The 25,618-nt window shown below is 46.8% G+C and overlaps 1 protein-coding gene across 7 annotated transcripts in view; it reads right to left on the bottom strand.

Annotated features, from left to right (window-relative positions):
• The window catches only part of LOC311604335 (tetratricopeptide repeat protein 41-like), a 59,246-nt gene that overhangs the window by 19,028 nt on the left and 14,600 nt on the right, over positions 1 to 25,618 (bottom strand). For all 7 annotated transcript variants that reach the window (XM_084794095.1, XM_084794099.1, XM_084794100.1 and 4 more), the window contains exons 4-10: positions 22,977 to 23,191; positions 17,100 to 17,260; positions 15,138 to 15,579; positions 11,904 to 12,143; positions 8,106 to 8,304; positions 6,846 to 7,024; positions 2,003 to 2,142 (exon numbers count right to left, since the gene is read on the bottom strand). In XM_084794095.1, coding sequence (XP_084650221.1) covers positions 2,003 to 2,142; positions 6,846 to 7,024; positions 8,106 to 8,304; positions 11,904 to 12,143; positions 15,138 to 15,579; positions 17,100 to 17,260; positions 22,977 to 23,191 — 1,576 coding nt within the window. The remainder of the gene's footprint in view (positions 1 to 2,002; positions 2,143 to 6,845; positions 7,025 to 8,105; positions 8,305 to 11,903; positions 12,144 to 15,137; positions 15,580 to 17,099; positions 17,261 to 22,976; positions 23,192 to 25,618) is intronic.

Raw genomic sequence — 25,618 nt, 5'->3', positions numbered from 1 at the left:
TGGTGTGTTACATACATACATGTAATAAGAAAAAAATTAGGACACCCTGGCTAGTTAAGTCTTCTAAACGTCCAGGCCCAAGCAATGAGAATTAACAGTGAGTTATCTTACTGTAGCATCTCATTTCGGAAAACCTAATTCGAATACGTATTCATGTGTCTAGTAACTGATGAACAGCTCACAAGATGATCCGTGTCACTGGCTCATATGTTATGTTCTATCACAATGTTAGCCTAAAAAATGGTTGTCAGACCCCTGACGTGAAATTTTGTTTGGTTTTTTTGTTTGTTTGTTTGCTTGCTTATTTGTTCTTTTTCTTTTTTAATTTATGAGACAAGCCCCCCACTTCCCCACCACTCCCCACCCTCTTATCCCTGGCTGTTCTGGAACCCACTGTGCAGACAAGGATGACCTCAAGTTCACAGAAATCTGCCTGCCTCTGCTAGGAAACTTGGGGAGTGAGGCACTTTTTTTTTTTTAGATTTATTTATTTTTATTATTATGTGTACAGTACTCTGCCTGCATGTACACTTGCAGGCCAGAAGAAGGCATCAGATCACATTATAGATGGTTGTGAGCCACCATGTGGTTGCTGGGAATTGAACTCAGGACCTCTGGAAGAGCAGTCAGTGCTCTTAACCTCTGAGCCATCTCTCCAGCTCAAGAGTGAGGCACTTTTAAATACATGCCTACAGGAGGTGGAAAAGAATGAGATTCCACACCTTGCGGTGCTGTTTCCAAGGCTGACAAGTCAGGATCTCACAATAGACCTGACCTGAGTGCTAAGACACCTGCCCAGAAGCCTTGAGTCAAAAGCTTAATTGGACCCAGAAGGGCATTTTCTGTAGGTACCAGAGAGTAGAAAAACAATCTCTAAATTTCCATCATGGCAGCTGGATCGGTGGTTAAGAACACTGGCTGTTCATCCAGAGAGGTCCTGAGTTCAATTCCCAGTACCCACATGGCAGCTCCCTACTGTCTATAACTGTGGCCCCATGGGATCCAGTGCCTTCTTAGGTGTGCAAATGTACATGCAGACAAAACACCCATATACATAAATAAGTAAATCTTTTTTTTTTTTTTTATCATGGGGGCTGGAGAGATGGCTCAGAGGTTAAGAGCACTGGCTGTTCTTCTAAAGGTCCTGAGTTCAGTTCCCACATGGTGGTGGCTCACAACCATCTATAATGAGATCTGGTATCCTCTTCTGATCTGCTGGTTCACATGCAGGCTGAATGCTGTATAAGTTATAAATAACTAAATCTCTAAAAGAAAAATTCTTATCATGGACTGGGCATGGCCTTTAATCCCCTGCTGTGGCAAGGGATTGTCTAGGTCTAAGTGATCGGCTGGAAGGCAGATGTGTCACACACCTTTAACCCCTCTGGTTGGAATACAGATGTGCCTTTAATCCCAAACAATGAAGGTAAAATTAGTTTATAAAAAGAAGCACCCATGTTTAAGAGTAATGTCTAAGTGGCAGACAAAGTAATGAATCAGAGAAGATCTGACAGGGGAAGATGTGCCCAACTCTCTCTCTCTATCTATCTGTGTGCGTGTGTGTGTGCACATGAGCACATCTGTGGCCTTGGCTCTCCTGGCCTTTGTAGACCAGCCTGGCCTGGCACTCACAGAGATGGCCCTAGAACTTGTTCTGTAGACCAGGCTGGCCTAGAACTCACAAAGATCTGTCTGCCTCTGCCTCCTAAGTGCTGAGCTCAAACCATGAACTTTTAGCTTTACTGAACGCAATGAAAAGTTTACTCAGCAAAGCCAAACAGTTCTGCCGGTGTCATTCTCTGATGACTCCTGTCTATTTGGAGCTCGGTGTTACTGATGTACAAGTGATGTGTGGGCTAGAATTGCCGCCTCCTCTCTGATGAGCAAATCGACTAGCTCTTCCCTACTTGTATAGTAAGTTATAAAGGAGCAAAGGTCAATGCATCCGAGAGAACAAAAGGAGGAGCAAGCGTGGAGGACTCAATTCTTTTTCTCACTTTACCTTCAGTAACATGTCCTCCACACTCAGGAACAGACTCTCGGCTTCACTGATCTTGCCCATGAGCTTCAGGAAACTTCCAACAAAGAGTATCATCCTGCATTTATCAGCAGCATTAATCTGGGAGAGGCTGCACTCCAGCACTGGAACAGAAAGAAAAGGAGACAGGCCTGAAGCATGCTGGGAAGGAGCAGGCCACCTGGGCTTACTCTTGCCGCAGGATGCCACAGCTGCATTTCTCATTCCTGTTGTCGGGGGTGGGGTGGGGGGGTGGTTGCTTGTTTTCTTTGTGACAACTTCTTTGAGGTTTTTTGGAAGTAACATCTCACTTTGTAGCCCAAGTTAACCTTGACCCCATTATCCCCTACCTTTGTCTGCAAGTGCTGGGATTATAGATACATGCCTTCATACCAGGCTTGAATTTATTTATTTATTTATTTATTTGGGGGTTTTGTTTTGTTTTGTTGGTTTTTTGACACAGGGTTTCTCTCTGTAGCCTTGCATATCCTGCTCACTTTGTAGAGCAGGCTGGCCTCGAACTCACAGCAACCCACCTGCCTCTGCCTCCCGAGTGCTGGGATTAAAGGCAAGCACCACCATGCCCAGCTTTCAATTTCTTGTTAAAGATACCAGCACATTTTTTTTTAACAAATATTGGCAAATACTTTAAATGATGCCATCAAAATCTATAATAGTATCATACAACCTAGTTACATAAATGTTAGACGCTAAAGAGCTAAACAATTATATAGCTCAACCCATGTATTCTTATAATTTGTGGTTTGGAATGATTTTTTTTTTTTAAGGAAAAAAAAAGTTTGTATTTCTTACACAACTCTGCCCCGTGTTACAACTATCTCAAATTGCTAAGTTAAACAAAAAGAAAATGTTAGAACTCGGGGAACACAGTTCTAACACAGACAGCTCTGTAACCCCCACACACACTCAGAAGGCTGAGCAGGGAAGACCACAAGCTCCAGGTCAGCAGGGGCCACTTTGGGAATTCAAGGACAACTTGGGCAACTTCATGAGGCCTTGTCGAAAGTCTAAAAGCACAGTGATAGAGCACTTGCCTAGCTCATGCAAGTGGTACAAAAAGGCAAAGCAATAAAAAGAAACAAAATAAAGGATGTACACTTGTATTTGTCTGTAGTTATATACAAATAAAAACATATGAAACCTTCGGCTCAAAGATCTAGTTCAGTGCACGATGTGACAACCGACAGCCTTGGCACTGTCCTAACTTCTCTCTTCATGTGTTCTAGAGCAGTGGTTTTCAGCCTTCCTGGTCCTGCAACCCTTTAATACAGTTCCTCAAATTGTGGTGACCCCCCATTCATAAAACCATTTTGTTGCTTCTTCATAAGTATAATTTTGCTACTGTTATGAATCTAATATGCAAGATATCTGATATGGGACCCCAAAGGGGTCAGGATCCACAGGACTTAAATTTCTACAGGTTTTGTTTGTTTCAAATTACTGGGTGGGTCTAATGCATTTGTCGTAAGTGATTGTTTATCCTCATGGGTTGTTTTGGGGGGCCACCGTGACCTGTATCCTTCTTGCTTTCACAGTCATACACAGAGCCAGCATGCAGTGTGTACCTACTGTGTGTCAAGCAGCATTCTAGGGCCTGAGAAAACAGATAGACTGCATCCCTAAGGAATATAGAGTAGCTGTGAGCTAACGTGCTTCAGGTCTGAGAGCAGAAGCACAAACAGCCAGAGGAGAGCATTGTGGGGGGATAAAGTCAAAGATGTTTGTCCAAAGTAATCAGAAAAACAAAGGGACTGAGCTTAGAATAAGAACCTGAGAGTAGAAACAGGAAACGGAGAAACCTCAGAACCACAACAGCTACTCAGAAGAGGCAACAGGTGAGAAAGAACAGCTGGAAAGATGTGGGGGTTTTGCCAGATGTGGTGGCGCACGCCTTTAATCCCAGCACTTGGGAGGCAGAGGCAGGCGGATCACTGTGAGTTCGAGACCAGCCTGGTCTACACAACGAGTCCAGGACAGCCAGGGCTACACAGAGAAACCTTATCTAGAAAAACCTGAAAGAAAAAAAAAAGATGTGGGGATTTTGCATTCCAAGGAGATTTGAAGGTCCGGATGCCTGTTAAGGGTTTGGGCTTGAATGGATTAATATTATGAATGAAAATTCCTAAAAAGAGGCTGTGTCTGGCTGTGAATGAAAAACTCCTGGAAGGAGTCTGTGTCCCCTCAGACTGATGGCCCAATTGGAATTTCAGTGCAGTGGAGAGACTAGAATTTCGCAGGTTCATGGCTAGCTACTTTAGCTTGGGTTAGTTTTAGCCTCTGGAACAGTCAATGCCTGAACTAACACCTCGTGATGATAATTAAGAACCCCTTAGAAGCTATTACCTTAGCAGAACACTAGCTTCTACCAATCCAAGAGCTAAGAATGTCATCAGAGGGAATCCTGGGCCTATAGAACAGCTCACCCTGTCTCTTTGTGCCTGCTTCTCTGATGTGCCCACCACTGTACTTGTCTTGATTTATGACTTTCTATGTTCTGTAAAACTATAAAAACTTCATAAAACTGCTTTCACATTACAGGAATTTTGGGGTAACCCAAATCTGTGTCTCCAGGTCACGGTCACTCAAAATGGCTCTAAAATCAACTTTTTTAATTTCCTTTATGATGAGAGCTGTGGTTTTACGGTGCCTTGTCCACCCTGCTTCTACCAATCACTTCACCCACTGAAAGTACTTTAAGAAACCATCACAAAGCTAAGCGTGGTGGCACACACCTTCAATCCCAGCATTCGGGAGGCAGAGGCAGGTGGATCACTGTGAGTTCGAGGCCAACCTGGTCTACAAAGTGACTCCAGGACATCCAAGGCTAACACAGGGAGACCCTGTCTTGAAAAACAAGAAAGAAAGAAAGAAAGAAAGAAAGAAAGAAAGAAAGACAGACCAACCATTGGGAACCCTGCCTCTCACTGACCACATCTTCCTGTTCATACACAGAGAAAAGATGAGAAAATAGCTCTGGTTGGTTGGTTGGTTGGTTGGTTTTTCAAGACAGAGTTTCTCTGTGTGTAGCCTGGACTCCTTTGTAGACCAGGCTATCCTCAAACTCACAGAGATCTGCGTGCCTCTGCCTCCCAAGTGCTGGGATTAAAGGCAGGCACCACCTTTCCCCCAACCCCGCCCCCAACCAACGAGAAAATAGTTTTTCACATTATAAAACTAATACTCTCTGTCCTTCTCTTCTCTCATCCTATGAGTGCTCAACTTCACTCTGTACTAAACCATACCTATCTTCACACACACACACACACACACACACATAAACACACACACATACACACACATACCTTTAAATTTTGAATTGGAATCATTCTCAAAAGGCTACACATTTTCTTTCTCTAAAAACAAGAGAAGTATCCCCAGGGTGATTCCTAGGGAGGTTGCAGATGAATTTCAAGATTACACGAATATCTGCGTAATAGTACAAAGGCAAAGGCTAGGTGGTCCAAGAGGGATGCAGGGATGGCAAAGTCCATGTCCATTGCTCACTATCTGGGAGACAGACCTTGAGGATCCTGCCCCACCTGAGCTCAGTTCCCTTCACGTCAAGCAACACATGAGCACTACATCACAGGTTCCAAGATGGTGCAGATATAAAGTCCCTGGCTGGCTGGCATGTAGTGCGACCTCAGCAATGGGAATCTGCAAGAATTTGAGTGACATCCACCTGACTGCACAGCAAGTTCATGCTTAGCCTGTCTCACCAAAGAAGAAGGAGGAGGAGGAGGAGGAGAAAAAGAAGATGAAGAGGAAGAAGAAGAAGAAAAGAAGGGATCAGAGTCTGTTTCTCGGGTTTTCAGACTGTCAGCTGAGAAGGCAGGGACTCCATTTGCCTTTTCCATTGCTGTTTTAGTGAGTCCACGGCCAGGAAAGGTGCCTGGTTAACCTATTTTAAGAAGGACGAATATTGCCAGGTGCTGGCACACACCTTTGATCCCAGCACTTGTCCAGGACAGCCAAGGCTACACAGAAAACCCTGTCTCAATAAAAAAAAAAAAAAAAAGAAAGAAAGAAAGAAAAAAAAGAATGAAGAATATTATCACTCTGTTTAATAAGCAGGAAACACAGGATGGGGAGGGGAGCAGGCAAAGGGCCTACTTATGGGGTGCAGGGGTGAAAACCCAAGAATGACGCAGATCATCAAGGGCAGCATTCTGCTTGGCCTGAGACCACCTTCAACAGCAGTGGGGCTGGCTCAGGGAAGGAGGAAACAGCCACCAGCAGTTGGGTTTCACATACTTAACCTGAGGCGAACAAACCTTCCCTGTGGCTGTGAAGGAAAGCTCCTGGAGGGGTCCGTGTCTGCCCGGACCGGCTGGCTCCTGTAGAGCCCTGTAGAGAGGCTGGATGGCCGCGGCCCACAGTCTGATCTTGGGCTAGCTCTAGCCCTCCAGGACATGCGTTCCTTGCCCACCTCTGTGTCTGAACTGACATCTTATGAGTGATAGATTAAGATCTTTCGGAAGACCGCTAGCTTCCACCAATCCTAGAGCTAAGGATATCGTGAGATAGCATCTTAGGCTCATAGAAAAGCTCCCCGCGTCTCACTGTGCCTGCATCTCTGAGGTATTTTAAACTTGCTTTGATTTATGACGTTCTTTGTTCTGTGAAACTATAAAAAAAAAACTTTATAAAGGGCCTATTTATGGGATGCTTCCACATTGAAACATGAAATTAGGGGTAACCTAAATCTGTGTTCCCTGTGCCACGGTCACTCAAAGCTCCAGAATAAACTATCTCTTACTCCTTTTGAGATGAGAGCATGGGGCCGGAAGCACTGTTGCTGACGTACCTGAGAGCATGGGTCGCCTCTTTATTTTCTGGTAATGTTCCGTTTCCATCTTGGCAATGGAGAGCAGAAAAGCCTCAGCTACGTCATTGCCGGCCTCCAGCAGCACAGCCCAGTAGTGGATGAGATGCAGCCTGGTCCACAAGCTTGGGTTTTGGATTTTCGAAATGAAATCTGTGATACTTGGGACAAACACAATCTAGTTAGTACTCATGTCTCGAAGGGAGCTCGCGTGTTCTACTTCGCACATTTCACTAGCCCAGCCGTAACCTCCCCCAGCCCCACCCCCCCACCCCACAGCAGGATCTCATAGATTCCGGAGCCTGTGCGGATAGATAACCACAGGTGCACTGAGAGTCTAAGTACAGTGGCTGCAGCCTGCCCAAGGATGTGTTCTGCCGGCCCCTGTCCCCACTCTTGGCTTTTACATTTTTTTTTTCCCCTGCCCTCTCTTTGATAATATTCTCAGAGCCTTGTAAGAGAGCCAGTCCCACAAATTCCTTAAAGCTTCGGTTATCACCAGATAAACACGAGCCTTTCCCTGTTCCACAGTCAGAGCCTGGTCTCCCCCATCTATTCAGAATCCCCCCCCCCCCTCCTCTGGGCAGGCTCCTTGGCTCTGCCTCCCACTCTCGTGCTTGCAGTTTCGCATGAAGCATGCTCCCTCAACTACAGTAACTGTCTAGTTCCACATCCCCCCACACCCCCGCCCCCAACATATGGAACGTGCAGAAGAGCTTAGGGCTGTGTCTTGGCGAAGGGCTATGCCAGGGCCAGAGGCAGGGTGAGACCCCAATAAACTTGCTTAGTTGGTGCGTGAGGGCAAAGGACGGGAGCAGAGGAGAGAAGGGAGAACCAAGAAAAGCAAGGAGAGAAGAGTCTGCCCCTCCCCCCAGCACAGCCGATCTTTGATGCTTTTTCAGCTCTTGCATATGAAATGAGAGGGGAGACTTCTGCAGTGCCAGACAGATCAAACAGAACCTGCTGCACTCGGGAGGCAGAAGCAGGCGGATGGCTGTGAGTTCGAGGCCAGCCTGGTCTTCAAAGTGAGTGCAGGACAGCCAAGGCTACACAGAGAAACCCTGTCTCGAAAAACAAAACAAAACAAACAAAAACAAAAAACAGGCCTGCTGGGGGATCCACCCACCATGAAAGTGGGTTCCACACAAAGGTCCCATACGTGAATGAAGGGGGTTTTGCTGCTCAGGGAAACCATGTTGCTAATGTGACCTCAAGCCTCCAGGTAAAGCTAGCTGGACTTACCCCGGGCTGGTGATAAAGCTGCATAGGCCTTCCCAACACCCGCTCATCTTCATGTGCCACGGCAGCTCCTCGTACACTCTCCAGAAAACGGTCTGCCGCTGGAAGTACCTCACCAGGACCTGGTGGAAGTGTGCCTTCTTGTGGTTGATGGTGTTCTGGGCCACGCTTGGGCTGCACTCTCTGACCGGAGTGATTACGCCTGTTTCAAAACAAACTGCAGCCTCACAGCGCTGACTTGTTGGGTGTGCAACAATATTACCACAGAAATATGGCAGCTCTGTTGCTATCATTAGGGAAGGCCCGGTAGGAAAGTTCTTCCTGAACAAACATGACGCCTGGAGTTTGGATCCCCAGCACCCATATAAACACCAGGCAGGTGTGGTGGCTCACCTGTAATCACAGCACTTGGGAGGCCGAGAAATCCTATCTCCAGAGCAGGCTAACTGGCCAGCTGGCTAGGCTAGCCAGATCCATGAGCTCTGGGTTGAAGTGAGAGACCCTGCCTCAATACCTAACGTGGAAAGCAGTTAAAGAAGACATCTGAGCCGGGCGCGGTGGCGCACGCCTTTAATCCCAGCACCCGGGAGGCAGAAGCAGGCGGATGGCTGTGAGTTCGAGGCCAGCCTGGTCTACAAAGTGAGTCCAGGACAGCCAAGGCTACACAGAGAGACCCTGTCTCGAAAGAAGAAGAAGAAGGAGGAGGAGGAGGAGGAGGAGGAGAAGAAGAAGAAGAAGAAGAAGAAGAAGAAGAAGAAGACGACGACATCTGATATCAACCTCTGGTCTCTACACATGTATACACATACAAATGCATGCACACATGCGTGCAGACAGGTGGCCAAAAATGCACATATACATGACAAAAAAAGTGTTCTGACTTTCTCCAGAAAGTATTTTCAGTTATGGATAGGGTAAATGTGTGCACTTTCCATGCTGAGTATTCCCTACCCCACCCCCGACTCCCACAAAGAAGCACTTTCAAATACTTTTCTATTTTCTTTTTCTTTCTTTCTTTCTTTCTTTCTTTCTTTCTTTCTTCCTTTTTTTCCCCCCCATTTTTTGAGAGAGGGTTTTTCTGTGTAGCCTTGGCCGTCCTGGACTCACTTTATAGACCAGGCTGGTCTTGAACTCACAGCGATCCGCCTGCCTCTGCCTCCCGAGTACTGGGATTAAAGGCGTGCGCCACCACACCCGGCTTATTGTCCCATTTTCTTCTTGTTTGTTTCTTTTAAGGAGAGTGGCAGTATAGAAGGACAGAGGGTAGTTAGAACTATAAAGAGATTATTTATTTATTTTTATTTATTTATTTCATGAATGGGTGTTTTGACATTATATATGTCTGTATGCCACATATTGCAGTGTCTACAGAGGTCAGAAAGAGGCACCAGATCCCCCGAAACCAGAGTTATAACAATTGTTAACTCTGCGTGGCTGCTGGGAGTCAGACCCAGGTCCTGTGGAAGAACAGCCACAGCTCTTACCCATCAAGGCCTCTCTCCAGGCCTGCTTTTCTGTTTTGAGTACACACCATGGCCGCCGTCTGAACAAGCACCCTCTAGCATGGGAAGGCGAGCACTTGGGAGACCTGATTCTTCTTCCTGGATCTCCTAAGGGCCTGGTGGTCTCTGAGCAAGCAAACAGGAATGTGATACTAAAGCCGGAACTATTGTGTGTTCATCCCCAAAGGCACTCGGCTCTGACAGGCCACACTACTCGGAAACCACCTCTCAAAAGTCCAGGGCCCTGTGGTATCTATCCTCAAAATTTGAAATATTGTGAGTAATTTTACATTTTTTTTCCTTGATACTCTTTCTGGTGAGATGAACGGAACACACACTAGATGGCACACCAAGCCAAAGTCAGCATGAAAACTGTAGCTGAGGAGAACCCACTCTTTAACCTTCTGCATTTGCGCTCAAATGCTCCACACATCTGGAGAGAGTTTGTACTATTTGGTCAAAGATAGTGTACACATTTGCTTTGGTGGAAATGCAATGCATATGAGACCTATGGAAAAAAAAAGAAAAGTCTCTTTCCTCACAGTACGGTGAAGGCATTTTTTGTAGATAGTACGGTGAGAGAGTAAGGTAGGAAATGAGAGAGAAAAATTAATAGGACAAATAATATGCTAAGTCCCAAACTTGCAAGTGTAAAACACAAAGGCTAAAGTTACCAGCATCCTGGGCTGGGGTGCAGCTCATTGGTGGAGTGTGTACTTAGCTTACACAGCCCTAAATTCAGTCCCCAGCACAGGTGAAAAAGGAAGGGTTACAGACTGTTGTAGATACACCACATTTCATTTTATCTTTTACAAGATAGTCTCACTAGGAAGACATGACTATGAATTTCTTAAAGACTTTTTCTTTTATTTGTTTACTTATTTTTATTTATATAGTGCTCTTCCTGCATGTCTTTTTAAAGATTTTTTTTTACTACTATGTATGCAGTGCTCTGCCTGCATGTATACCTGCAGGCCAGAAGAGGGCACCAGATCTCTCATTATAGATGGTTGTGAGCCACCATGTGATTGCTGGGGTAATTGAACTCAGGACCTTTGGAAGAGCAGTCAGTGTTCTTAACCTCTGAGCCATCTCTCCAGCCCCAAATGAAACTTCTTAAGACCAGGAGATCAGATAACTGCTCCTCGCTAACTACATATAGGCCTGACCCCAGCATCACCTTGGCACAGCTCTCATCAACAGCCTTAGCCCCGAACATTTGTGCATTGTAATGACTCACAGCAGGTTAGAATATACTAGACTGACATCCCAGCGTGGTGGCGCACACCTTTAATCCCAACACTCGGGAGGCAGAGCCAGGCGGATCACTGTGAGTTCAAAACCAGCCTGGTCTACAAAGTGAGTCTACACAGAGAAACCCTGTCTCAAAAAAAAAAAAAAGAGCCGGGCGTGGTGGCGCACGCCTTTAATCCCAGCACTCGGGAGGCAGAGTTGGGCGGATCGCTGTGAGTTCGAGGCCAGCCTGGTCTACAAAGTGAGTCCAGAACAGCCAAGGCTACAAAGAGACCCTGGCTCGAAAAACCAAAAAAAAAAAAAAAAAAAAAAAAAAAAAAGAATATGCTAGACTAACAACTGCAAATCTCAGTGGCTTGAGAGAACAAGGGTTCATTATGTCTGTCTTCGGATAGGAGGCCTGAAACTCTAGTGCAGGTGGGGAAATGCCAGAAGAGACTCATCTTGAATGTGGCACAGCCACTCAGTCATATAGTCCCGGGCAGCAAAGGTAATAGAGAACTGTCATTCAAATGCCTGCCACGGGACATTAGCAGGGTAACGGGTGTGAGGCTGTATACGTGAGTTCCCATTACTCTCAAGGGTAAAGATATTATTGTTTTACCCTCATTGTGAAAGGAGAAATGGACTTTAAAAGAGGTAAGCACTTCGCATATGATCTTACCAGTTCTGTAAGTCTGTAAGGTTCCAAAGTCATTGCTTGTAATTAAAAAATTATATATATATAAAAGCACGTCTTTAATGCCAGCACTCAGAAGGCAGAGGCAGGCGGATCTCTGAGTTCAAGCTCAGCCTGGTCTACAGACTGAGTTCCAAGACTTGGAGACGGGGCATGGTAATCTTTCGGAAGGATCGAAAGCAACAGCCCTGTCTACTCCCTGAGGGAGTAACTCTGGAGTGCTCAACCACTGAAGTCACAGCTCCTTTAATGGAAACAAATGCTGTCCTGCAGTTTACTCATTTCCACTGGAGAGATCCCGCACGCGTTGTCCCTTCCGCTTCCTCCCTTGAGCCCTAGAGCATTTCCACAGACCCTACTCCTCACCCAGCAGCTTGTGCTCCACGGCATTCCGTAGGGACTGGTGCCCGAAGTAGAGGAGGCCGCTGGGCTTCTCCAGGATCCAGTGTTTGGTGGCATTGCGGAAGGCTGCCCAGTGCACTGCCGTTACTTGCTGGTGGTTCCTATAGCCCAGCATGTCCAAAAGCTGCAGCAGCTCGTCCTCAGACAGCCCGCAGTGTGAGATGCAGAGCAAGCACAGGACATCGGCCACCCAGCCACTCAACCCTGTGGGGCAGGACGGCAGGGCAGGAACGAGAGAGATGGTCAGCAGGGGTCTGAAGTCTCTCTCCTCCAACCAAGGCGAGTGCCTTGCCGTAATGGCCCCGGGCTTACAAAGGAGAGAGTGCAGGCAGGCTGAATAACTTACCCAAAGTCACCCAGAAGTAATTGCCAAGAGAGATCTGAACCCAGTCTACCTTCAGAGCCCATGGTGTTCCCCCACTATTGGCAGTGTCACAACTAAGACCCGGTTCAAAAGGCCAGGCTTCCTGGTCATCACGCATGCTTGTAGTGTTTGTTGGGATAGGTGCTTCTCCTGCAGAATTGTCACATTCACAGACACCACTTAAGGGACCCTTAAGCTTTGGTCCTACCGTTGGCCTTATGATCTGCCACTTATGGAGATCCTTCAGATCACAGGGAAACCAGGCATCATGGTCCAATGAAGGGACCCCATTATCCCCTATAGCCTCCAGGGAAAGGCAGACCTGAAACTTCCCCTGCCTGTGACTGAACTCAGCCAAGCTTTAGCCAAGCTCTTCCTAGACCTGCGGCTCTGGAGTTCCTCTGACCCGTCGGTCATGAGGATCGCTGGCCAGTGCTGGGGAAGCAGCAGTCACTGGGGGAAGGAGGCCCCAGGCTTTACTGCACGACCCTGGGGATGTAGTTGCACAGAGTGGGTCAGCTGGCCTGTGCAACTCTCCTAGCGGCCCTGGCTCCCATCTCTGTGGAGGTAACGGTGGAGGAAGGTACAGCAACCTTGAAAGCCAGTTTCTTGATAGAAATGCAAACTGTAAAGCAGAGAGAACTGGGCGGGCGGGACAGTGTAGCACAGCAGGACTCCAGGCACCTTGTGCTCATCTCTGTCTCCACTGCCATTCCAGGCTAGGTTCCATGTCCTGAGGAGGAGACTGACGCCGCAGGAACAAAATGAGGAAAGCATGCTTCCAACGAGACTTCAGAGGCCTAAAGCCTCTGAACACAGTGCCGGAGAGAATAAAAACTTTTCAGAAGCCCAGCTATGGAATGTTATGAACAAATTCAAGAATAAGTTGTTTATTACAAACAATAGACTCACAGGATGAGCTAGCAATGTTGTGTGCTCCCACCCCCACCCCCACCCCCACCCCCACCCCCACCCCACCCCCCACCCCCACCCCCACCCCCACCTAGGAAGAAAAGATCTCTTAGAGAACTGAGAAAGGTCTAGGAGAGAGCTGAAGAGGAAATAAGGACTCAAAATGCCAGAGGAGAACTGGAGAGATGGCTCAGAGGTTAAGAGCACTGACTGCTCTTCCAGAGGTCCTGAGTTCAATTCCCAATACCCACATGGTGGCTCACAATCATCTATCTATAATGTGACCTAATGCCCTCTTCTGTCATGCAGGCATATATTTAGGCAGAACACTGTATATGTAATAAACAAATAATTTTTTTTTAAATGCCAGAGGAGCCAGGTATGGTAGCACATGCTTTTAGTCCCAGCACTTGGGAGGCAAAAGCAGCTGGAACTTTGTGAGTATAGGTCCAGCCTGGTCTACAGAGCAAGTTCCAGGATGGCCAGGACCATACAGACAAACCCTGTCTTGAAAAAAAAAAAAAAAACCAAACCAGGGCGGGAGGGGGCAGGGGCTGGAGAGATGGCTCTCAGAGATTAAGAGCACTGACTGCTCTTTCAGAAGCCCTGAGTTCAATTCCCAGCAACCACATGGTGACTCACAACCATCTATAATGAGATCTGATGCCCTCTTCTGGCCTGCAGGGGTATATGCAGACAGAACACTGTATACATAATAATAAATAAATCTTAAAAAAAAAAGAAAGAAAGAAAGAAAGAAAGAAAGAAACCAACTAAACAAACAGAAAAGGCCAGAAGATAAGGTTCTCCTTCCAGAGGGTGAAGGACTGTACCAGCAGGGGGCAGCAGAGACAGACCAACAGAGAAACTGACACATACTGAAGCCACAAAAGGGACACTTTAAAGATTGTAATCCATCTGGGATCAGCTACCACAGCAGAAGCCTATGCAGGGGCAGATGGCGATGACTAAGGACACCCATGCACCAAGGTTCCGTCCAAAAGAAACAATCTTTGCCTGACTTCAGAGGGCCCACTGACAGGAAACATGAGAATACGCCTGAATTCAGTGAGTGGGCTTGTGCCAAAAGCAGCACCGTGGAATCGAGACGTTTATATTGAGTTATAGGAATAATAAAGGTACAATATTCAGAGCCCTGAAGATTTTGAAATGTGTGCCTAATACATACTCTTTATAGTCACCATCACCTCTCTAGCTGGAGTCACCAAATTTAGCTATAAGAAGATGAGGGGCAGCCAGGTGTGGTGGATCACTGTGAGTTCGAGGCCAGCCCGGTCAACAAAATGAGTCCAGGACAGCCAAAGCTACATAGAGAGACCCTGTCTGGGGGGGGGCAGAGGGGAAAGATGAGATGCCCAGTTAAATATGAGTTCCTGATAAACTAATTTTTAGCATGAATATGCCCCACGCACTATTTGGGATGTATTTATTCTGGGGACGGTTTCCCAGAATCCAACTAGTGATTAAGGGCATCTCATGCAATATCTGAGATACATTTCTATCAAAGTACTATTTTTTATGTCTGTGTGCCTGCATGAGTTTATGTGTTCCACGTGCACGCAGGTACCTCCAGAGGCCAGAAGCCATCAGGTCTCCAGGGGCCAGAGTTTGAGGTAACTGTAAGCCACCCTGAAGTGGATGCTAGGGTCCAAACCTAGGCCCTCTACAAAAGCAGTCGGCTCTCTGAACCGCAGAGGCATCTCTCCAGCACATAGAACAGTATCCTTTCCTTGTTATATCCCTCCCCTAAAACATTATTGGTTGTTGATCCGAAATTCAGATGTCATGGGGTCCTGTGTTTCCTCTGACAATTCCCTCCCTAGACCTGTCTCCTGAGCGAGGGTACACCACAGACCCTTCGTCCCTGTGGACGCCCGCCAAGATGTCAACATTACCCACACCTTTTCCTGGAGAGATAGTGTCTAAGTTGGCCTCTTTCTGCTTCAGATTCCAGCCATAATCTTCAACCCAGCGCTTGAGAATCAGTTCCCAGAGCTCCTGCACAGAGGCCACCTCCAGGTACTCCCGCAGACACTGGAACTCATTGCGGTAGATCCGGCATTCCTGAAGCTCGCTGGCGATGATGGCCAGCTTCAGAGGGTTCAGGTTTGGTTTCTTCCTCAAAATAGGCCTGTTCTGCCCGAAGCGCTCTTGGTCAGTAGGGGAGAGGTGCTGTCTGAAGATGCTGAACTTCATGTCTTCATCCCCCATGGCGGAGAGTTCCACGGTCCTCACATCAGGGCGGGCGCACAACGACTTGCAGGACAGACTGGAGGAGACTGTGCTCAGAATGAATTTACAGCAAGGAGGGAGCGAGCGCGGCAGCCAGGAAAAATCTTTCGCCTATTGGAGACATTTGAAAACTTCAAAGACCTTAAAATTACTTTGCTGATGGTCTTAGAGTACATGGAATTTGGGGTGTGAGTACAAGAGACGGCTGGGGCTATGACCACCATGAGTAACTTGGACAGGCCACCATTTGGTAGTAAGAAATGCAAGTTCACGTAGAATGGAGCCACATTTGACTGATTCATCTATGATGGATCTAATGTACAAATCTGGACTCTGTTAAAAAAAAAACAGGCTCCTAGGAACAATTTAATAAAATGTCAAGCTTCTGAATAACCTACAGGGATAATGGGAGGAAATCTAATAAAAGGCAAATTGGATCACTTAATAAAAGAAGAAGGCCTTGTGTCCTGGTAAAGAATTGTTACTTCTGGGCTGGAGAGATGTCTCGGAGGTTAAGAGCACTGCCTGTTCTTCCAAAGGTCCTGAGTTCAATTCCCTGCAACCACATGGTGGCTCACAACCATCTATAATGTGAACTGATGCCCTCTTCTGGCATGAGGGTATAGGTGCAGGCAAAACAATATATATGTAATAAATAAATACATCCTTTAAAATAAAGATTTGTTACTTTTTGCAGTAAAAGTATCATGAGTTAAACTCTAGTATGACCTTTTCTTGATTCTTTTAAAAATCTTGATTCCATTTATTTATCTCGTGTGTGTGTGTGTGTGTGTGTGTGTGTGTGTGTGTGTGTGTGTGTGCGTGCGTGCGTGCATGTGTGTGTATGTGTGCAGGCAGATGACATGGGATAACTTTGGGGAATCAGATCTCTCCTACTGTGTGGATCCCAGATACTGAACTCACTGGCCCCTATGTCTGAATTCTAACCCCACCACTTAATTATCTTTGGACCTTAGACAATACTCAACACCTCTTTGCCCTCTGTCCAACCAAGTATTATGGGCAGTCTCTTTCTGAAGACTATATACACTCTAGACCTTCAGTTCTGAGACAAAAAGATGATGTTGACACATTTAAGCTCCTAAAATGGTGCCCGACCCATGGTAAATGTCAGGTAAGCATTTGTCTAATAAAAAAAAAAGCAGTAATTAAAATCAATGGTGTGTATACCTACCTAGAAATACAACACAATAGAAATGTATTACATACATCCTAAATAATGGAGGCGGGCGTGGTGGCACACTCCTTAATCCCAGCACTTGGGAGGCAGAGGGAGGTGGATCCATGTGAGTTCGAAGCCAGCCTGGTCTACAAAGCAAGTCCAGGACAGCCAAGGCTACACAGAGAAACCCTGTCTCAAAAACCCAAAACAATAAGATAATAATAATAATAACGGGCTCTTCTTTTTTTGTTTTTTATAAAAGTGTTAATGTTTAAAAGATGTTACCTTCAGGGGGCTGGAGAGATGGCTCAGTGGTTAAGAGCACTGACTGCTCTTGCAGAGGTCCTGAGTTCGATTCCCAGCACCACATGGTGGCTCCCAACCATCTATAATGTGATAGGATGCATACTGTATACATAATAAATAAAATTTTAAAAAAAGATGTTACCTTCTGACCTGAAATCCCATAGATGCCAATCAACTCTTCAATCCCATCTAGCACAAGGATGCATGGCTTTAAACTGATGGAGGCCATGAACACTTCTACAAGAAGTGAGAAGACCAAGACGTTTGAGTCTTCATTAAGAAAATCCATTTCAAGCTGGGGACCTACAATCCAGAAATTTATTTCGAATTAGGTGAAAACGCTCCCATCTCTGCTGAAATGCCCTGATGGACGGGGGAGGCAGGGAGGGCGGGAATGAGTGCTTTGCACAGCTGCGCAGATGGAACACGCCTGCACGTGCTTAACGGGCTCCCTCAAGAATTCCGGGCCCAAAGTAGCCGCGGAGTCTGTCACCAGATGTCTCCTGTACATTTTCAGGATTTCATATAAAAAATGCTATGTGTGGTATTTGTTTGTTTCTTTTTTTTATTATTTTATTTTTTTAAAGATGTATTTATTCACTATTATGTATACAGTGCTCTGCCTGTCTGTATGTACACCTGCAGGCCAGAAGAGGGCACCAGATCACAGTATAGATGGTTGTGAGCCACCACGTGGTTGCTGGGAATTGAACTCAGGACCTCTAGGAAGAGGAGGCAGTGTTCTCTTTGATTACTCCACCTTAGTTTTTGAAACAGGCTCTCCCTCTCCCTCCCTCTCTCTCTCTCTCTCTCTCTCTCTCTCTCTCTCTCTCTCTCTCTCTCTCTCTCTCTCCCCTTCCCTCCCTCCCTCCCTTCCTCCCTTCTTCCCCCTCTCTCTTTCTCTCTCTGAAGCTGGAACTCACATATGCTGCTACACCAACTGACCAGTGAGCCCCAGAGATCCTCCTATTTCCACCTCCCCAGGAGTCCCCAGACTATGAGAGTTGAAAGCAAAATCATCACAATAAAGAGAAGCTCCAAGCAAAAGACATTCTAGTGACTAATACCTCTTTCCTCAAAATGATGTTAAAGACAAAGATAGCATCAGTGACACTGAAAAATGAGCCTACACATTTCCCTTTGTTTGCAAAGTGTCCATTTGTCTTTCTTTTAAAAACCCTTGTCTGATTTAAATGTTAATATCGCAAATGTTTAAATTCCCACTTAGTGACTTACCAATAGGCAGACCTGGCCGCTCTCTCTGTATATACCTGCTCGTGTGTGCGCTCATGTGTGTGGAGGTCGCCATTCAACTGGGACTCTTCTGTGACAATGACCAATAAACTGGATATGACCTCAGAATTCACAGGGCTTCCCGAGGGAGACACACACTACAATACACAACTTGTAAGTCAGCTGGGGGACCAAGCAGGATAAGCTCACAGTACTTGGAGGGAAATGCCCACACGTAGTGCCACACACGGGGCTCGGGTTGCACAGTCAGGGAGAGCTGCCCATCAGCCCTCTTATGGAGGGGTGGCCCATGAAAGAACAGGAAGTATTTCACCACCAGAGAAAATTAAAGGAAGTAAGTGGACCGGAAGTGATGGACCTACTTCAAAGAAACCAAACTTGTGGAGCCAAGGGCAGGAACCCAAGCTAGGAGGTGATCCTGGCAAGTCCTGCTAAGGCTTTGTGCGCATTCACATCACATCACCAATTCCCAGGCGGGGTCCCCTGTGAGCCTGTGCTGGGTGAAGACCAGGAAGGAAATCTTCTAAAAGAAAGGTTCCCTTTTGTGCCTCTAGGAAGCTACGTGGTGCAGTACAGAGGACAAAGAGCTTCAAGGTCAACGAAAGCCAGAGCTTAGACTCTCTGGTGGCGCTGCTATTCTGGATGTCAGGATGCTAACGCTGGTCGAGGGCCTGGAACGAGGTGAAGACTGAAAGCCTTACCACGATGCCTAGTGCCCAGGGGGCCTTCAATCTGTAGAACTCAGAGTCTAGGACTAGGGTTCTATGGAACATGGCGACGAGGAATTGCATCAAGGAAAGAAGAATGTGACTGTACAAAGCCTGCCACAGAAGGCATGCCCGCTGCTGGCAAGGCAGGAGAAGGGAAGAGGATGTCAAGAGAGCCTGACCCTGGCAGTTCCCCTCCACCAGGGGCCAGAAAGGCAGAAATATGTCACATGTGGCTTTTGGTGTCCCGGAGAGGAAGGGCCCCTGCTGAAACGCCTGCAGATGCAGAGAACGGAGGTGGGTCAGAGGAAAATGGGCCTCGGAGTAGCTGACTCTGTGGTGTGTGCACCTGCATTTCCTCAGCAGCAGTTCTGCCCTTGCCCTCCCCCCCCCCCCCCCATCTCATACCGGAAACCAGCCATGCTGCGAAAGCACAGGCAGCCCTGATGATGCCCCAAACTGACCCATCCTAGTCAGACTGCCGTGGCAACGCTGCAGACTACTGCATCTTTTCTTCTTAATCTACAAGGGGGATGGGAGTGGCTTGTTTTACCTAATAGTGCACCTGCTGGGTTTGTTTGTTTCTTTCTTTCTTTGTTTGCTTTTTCCCCTCCAACTCAGGGAAGGATGCTAATCCCAAAAGCAAATAACAACAGTAGCAAAATAATAGTAGCTGCAGGGTGCCAGTCAATCCTTGCCTGCTTTCCTTTCCCAATCTCACACAGCCTTAGGGCTTAGGTTTTTACAGCTGAGAAACAGGCAAAGGAGCTTGAGTAAATTGCTCAAGATCAGAGTCAGAACTGTGGCTCAAGGCCAGAGGCTCTCTTCCTGAGCCTCCGCCGTGAACAAGAAGGTGCTCTCTCCTGGACAGCTGTCTGCTATCCATAGGCGTTCCTCAATTTGTCCCACTGCTGCCAGGCTAAAAAAGAACGTGGGAAAGACAGCAGCTGTTTTTATTAGGAGCTTTCTGAACCCCATTAAAATAACAACTCACTTTGGGACTAAAATCATAATTGGGTGTGTTCAGCCGAGCTTACATCATCAGCTGCCTGGCTCAAGTGAGCACCTTGGGGATGAGCCAGAATAGGCCTAGGAGCCTTATGGAGACAGCCACACCTGCTTCAGCTGATTTACAGACCCAGGAAGTGCAACCAAAGAGAACTCAGCCATCCACATGCATCCCTGCATGTTCACAGAAGCCTACCAGGGCGCACAGAAAGACACCTGCCCCGCCCCGTATGAACTGCGTGAACACATCCAAAGCCACCATGAGGTGACTCGGACTTGCTCTGGACCTAGAAGCACACGTGGATGAGAAGACATGAGCTGTCACCTGCAGGCAAAGGAGGATGCATACAAATACACCGCAGGCACAGCACAATGACAATCCCTAATGTTTATCAGTGCTTACTGGAAGCCAGGAACTGCCCTGAATGCCTTTGTCTTTAGTATTTTATCCTAGTTGATCCTCTTAAATGCCTTTTTTTTTAAAAGTACTTTTCCTTTTAAAAATCCAAAGCTGGGTGTGGCAGGCTTGTGATCCCAGCACTTGGAAAGCTGGAGACCCCCCTGAGCTACCTGAGACCTATCTAAAAAAAACAAACAAAAACAAATAGGAACCAAGCCGCAGACAGTTAAAATAACTTACCCAAGGCCATATGACTAGAGAGAGTGGTGGCATAGGTTTGAATACAGGTTCTGGGGCTCCCAGCACAGGGCCCTCATGACAGCCATCAATACGGGCACAACACCCCTTGCATCTCAAATATCATATATCCAAAGCAGAACCCTTGACTTACTCTAAACCTGGACACACACACACACACACACACACACACACACACACACACACACACACACTGGCACTGCCTGTCTCAGTGAACAGCCCATACCTTTCATTTAGTTTCCTAAAGCCCAGAGATGGGAGTTATCTTGGCTCCCTTATTTTCTTCACCCCACATCCAACTCTTCTGCAAACTCTCAAAGTACACAAAGCCCTTCTCCTCCACTGCTAATGCCCTCAACCCACATGTTGACTGTCTTGCTAGGACCATTTAAATGACCAACAATGAGTGTCCCTCCCTGTCTGCAAGCTTGTTTCCCTACACACACACACACACACACACACACACACACACACACACACACACACACGTTTCCCACACATCAGATTGATTTGGTATCAAGTCACCACACAATTCCCCGGCTTAAAACTCTCCACTGGCCTCTGGCTATGTTTAACAGACTCTACGGCTGATATTCTGCCCTACAAAGCTCCTCTCCCTGTGAAGCAGCCTTGCCTTCGCGTCCTGCTTTGTCCACTAGACCATGGCATGCGTTGTTGTCTGGCGACGCTGGCCCTCTGTCCCCTTCTAGCTCACCCGCTGTGGTTGACTCAGCTCTGAGACTCTAGCATTTCCTTAGTTTTCCCTGTTGCCTACAGTGCTCTTTCTTCTGACTTCCAAATGGTTAGCCCCTTAGACTGTGACATGCTTCCAAAGAGTGTAGTAGAGAGGGTGACTTGTCCCATCGACACCTTCCCTTCCATAGGGAGGGACTAGCCTTCCAAAGCTGCCTGATAGTCTATGCGGCCAACTGCTTACCAAAAGATGGCAGTGGCTCAGCTATTAAAAACAAGGAAATCCTGAAATTTGCAGGCAAATGGATGGAATTGGAAATGATCATACCGAATTAACCCAGACCCAGAAAGACTCACAGGGTATATACTCACTTATAATTGGACACTAGCCAAAAGGCATGTCCCATGAAAGTCTTTGCTTACCAGGAGATTGAGATAGATGTGGGGACTTCCTATTGGGACTCTAGGTTAGAGAAGTATGGGAGAATGGGGAAATAGAAGGATCCAGAGGGACCTAGAAACCTACAAGAAGAACATCATGGTGGGCAGATCTGGACCCAGGGGGTTCTGCTCAAACTACTGCACCAACCAAGGACAATACATGCAGTAAGCATTGAACCTCTACTCAGATCTAGCCAATGGGCAGGACATTCTCCACAGTTGTGTAGAGAGCGAAGACGGACTCTGACACGAACTCCAGTGCCCCATATTTGGCCACTTCCCTTTGGCGGGGAGGCCTGGTGGCACTCAGAGGAAGGGGAAGCAGGCTACCAAGATGAGACCTGATAGGCTGTGATCTTATAGTGGGGGACAAGGTCCCCTTCTGTCACAGACCTAGGGGAGGGGAATAGGGTGAAAGAGGGAGGGAGGGGGGAAGGGGAGGATACAAGTGAGAGGACAACAATTGAGATGTAATCTGAATCAATCAATTAAATTTTTTTAAAAAGATGGCAGTGAGAGTCCAGGCCTGGCTTTGGAGGGGGTAAGTGTGCCTTTTCCACTCTTCTCCTCTGGCCCAGCAGTTCTCAGCATTAGGAAAGGTGAGAACTACTGGGCTAGCCTCTGGTTCCAGCCACAAGGCATGGCCTCTGGGTGGAAAGGATCTGTTTCCCCCAGGCATCATAGGGAAGAGTGCTGCTTGTGCCTCATTGAAGAGACTCCTAGTAGGCTGTAACCTGGGAAGAACAGGCCTCTAGGAAGGTGGGGGTTTACACAGCCCCAAGGGCAAGAGCGAGAACTACACTGCTTCTAATGCAGCTGACACTTGAAAACGTTTGCTAATTATCCTTTGAGTCGTGATTTTACTTTCATAGGAAAAGGACGCAACATTTTTCATGACTTTTCTTTTTTTTATAATAAGAGTCACACTTTGGGGGCTGGAGAGATGGCTCAGAGGTTAAGAGCACGGTCTATTCTTCCAAAGGCCCTGAGTTCAATTCCCAGCAACCACATGGTGACTCACAACCATCTACAATGAGATCTGTGCCCTCTTCTGGCCTGCAGGTATACACGCAGACAGAATATATATAAATAATAAATAAATAAATAAATGATATTTTTTAAAAAAGAGTCACACTTTTAGGACCTGGGTGGTCAAGGCAGTCATACTGGTATTTATATAAAGTGAAAGTGGAGTGCAGGGGGGGGCAGGGGGAGGGGGTTGCGTTCGCTTTCTGCCCATAGTAGCTGGCTCCATTACCGTGGGCTCTGTGCTGCAGCTCCGTGATGAAGTAGTGGATCACGGACATGATGTCACAGCTCTCGCACGTGCTTCCCACAAAGTACGGGATCATCAGCACTTCAGGATATTTGTTTTTGAAATAACTGACCCAGTTGGCGATCAGAGTGGACTTCCCACAGCCACGTTCCCCAGACAAGAGCAAAATAGACTTATAGGTTGGAAGAGCGTTTATTCTGAAAAACAGAAGGGTAAGTGGTGAGCACAAATACTTACCAGGAAAGGGAGGGAGAGAGGAACACTTCCTGGATACGTTTTCCCCCTAAGAGATGTGACGCTGCTCTGACTTAAGTCAGCGGGCTGAGTTCACTTGGCGTTGTAGAAACCATTCCTCCTTGGAACTGCAAGCTTTGGAAGGCTGCTCTGACTAGATCCTAGGATTGTCCGGCATGAACTCAAGTATGGTCAAGCACTGAACGCCAAGGTGGGGAAATGTTACCACCCCAGTCCACTGAGGCCACCTCACTACCACCAGGCTAGCCTTGGTGGCTTATGAGTCATACTGGAAGAGAATGAAGAACAGGAACGCCCACACACCAAGAACATTCATCAAATCTGAACCTCACAGAACTGGAGTTCTGACTAACTTGCCACCATTACAGGAGACTGAGAGGTGCTGTGCCTTTGCCAGTGTGTGGTAGCTCCACTTAAACAACAGCTTGTCTTTGTGCTTCCTCACCACCTCCATTTTTTTTCTTTTTTTCAAGACAGGTGTTTGCTTGTTTGTTTATTTGTTTGCTTATCTCTGTCCTGGAACTCACTTTGTAGACCAGGCCGGCTTCGAACTCAGAGTTCCACCTGCCTCTGCCTCCCGAGTGCTGGGGTTAAAGGCATGTGCCTCCACCCCTGGCTTGTATGTCAGGATGGTTGAGTGGGCTAAGGCGCTTTATTTTTTTAGCGTATGAAGAGGCATCTCGGATCTGTGAATATCATGGTAGAGACTCTAGCCTTGTGACTTGAAGTTCTTTTATTTATTTTCTTATTTTTTTAAAAAGATTTATTTATTTATTAAGTATACACAATATTTTGCCTGTATGTATGTCTGTACACCAGAAGAGGGCACCAGACCTCATTATAGATGGTTGTGAGCCTCTATGTGGTTGCTGGGAATTGAACTCAGGAACTCTGGAAGAACAGACAGTGCTCTTAACCACTGAGCCATCTCTCCAGCCCTACTTATTTATTTTTGAGACAGGGCCTCACTTTACCCAGGCTGGCCTCCTCTCACACTGATGACTGCGCTAGATTAGTATGCATGGGCTATGTTTAGTGGCATCAATCTGGAATCTCTGCTATTTGGGATGCTGAGGCAGGAAGATCACAAGTTTAAGGGCGTCCTAGATAAGTAGTGAGACCCTGTTTCAAGGAGGGATTAAAAAAAAAAAAAGGAAAAAGTGCCTGGGTGTATGGCTCAGTGGTAGACTACTCAACTACCATACACTCTAGGTGCTGGGATTAAAGGCGTGCGCCACTACCACCCAGCAAAAACTTCAGTTTTAAAGTACACAGTTGGCTGGTTTTCATTATATGAGGTTATAAAAGGAACTTTTATTCACCTATTTCAGCTGTTGTCTGGGAGGACTACTACCTCCGTAAAATCTAACCTAGTCCTAGAATGTTTTCAGCCTCTGAGACTTACTGCTGAATAAGCTCACCCTTTCTTGTTCTTACTGAGCTCTGGGCTGGCTGGTTCAACTCAGCTGTTCTGGCTCAAACTCCTCTCCAAGCTGACTTATTCAATGTGGCTTCTGGCTCAGCCCAGATATTTCTTGGCCTCTGACTAACTCGAGCAATCTGCTCTAATCTCCTGGCTCCTTCTCATTCTCTGGCTCACTTGGTCTTCACCTGAGTTCTCTCTCTGGGCAACCTGCCTATATTGTCCTGGTAAAGCTCTCTCCCTCTCTCCTCCTCTCCCCTTCTCTACCCTTGTCCCCCTCCCTCCCCCTCCCTCCCCCTTCCTCCACCTTGCATCGCCCCTTAAGTAGCTTTCCTCTCTCTCTCTCCTCAGTTGGGCATATCCAGTTCTGTCAAATCTTTCTCTGAATTGTCACCTTTTCTGCTTCGTTTCAAACCACACAATTCTTACAAAATACATCAGGCCTACAGTAAGAGCCAGAGAAGGAGAATGAAAAAAAAAATCTAAGATGTCTTTAGAAATGAGACTTGGAGGGAAGCTATAGACAACTCTATCTTATTGACTTATCTGTTATCTTATCAGTGCCTGTGGGCAGTAAACAGGGGTTTATGATCACTATTGGTGATGGGGGGGTTGGCAGTACTGTGCAGACCACAGGATACACCAAAAAGGAACTATGCAAAGTGTATACCTTGATCCATATCAACCCAAATACAATACTGTCCATATTTTAATACATGTTTGGTGAGTATAAATTTTTTTGGTGTTTTTTTTTTTTCCGAGACAGGGTTTCTCTGTGTAGCCTTAGCTGTCCTGGACTCATTTTGTAGACCAGGCTGGCCTCAAACTCACAGCGATCCACCTGCCTCTGGCTGGGATTAAAGGCGCACGCCACCATGCCCAGTCAGTGAATATAATTTATAATGCAATATGTAAGAGCTCTTTGTAAATGGCATAATGCTTTCCA

The sequence above is a fragment of the Acomys minous genome, assembly GCF_964271855.1.
Source record: "Acomys minous genome assembly, chromosome: 9".
Lineage (NCBI taxonomy): Eukaryota > Metazoa > Chordata > Mammalia > Rodentia > Muridae > Acomys > Acomys minous.
Note: the sequence above shows the minus strand (reverse complement) of the source record. Positions and strands in the feature narration are given on the sequence as shown.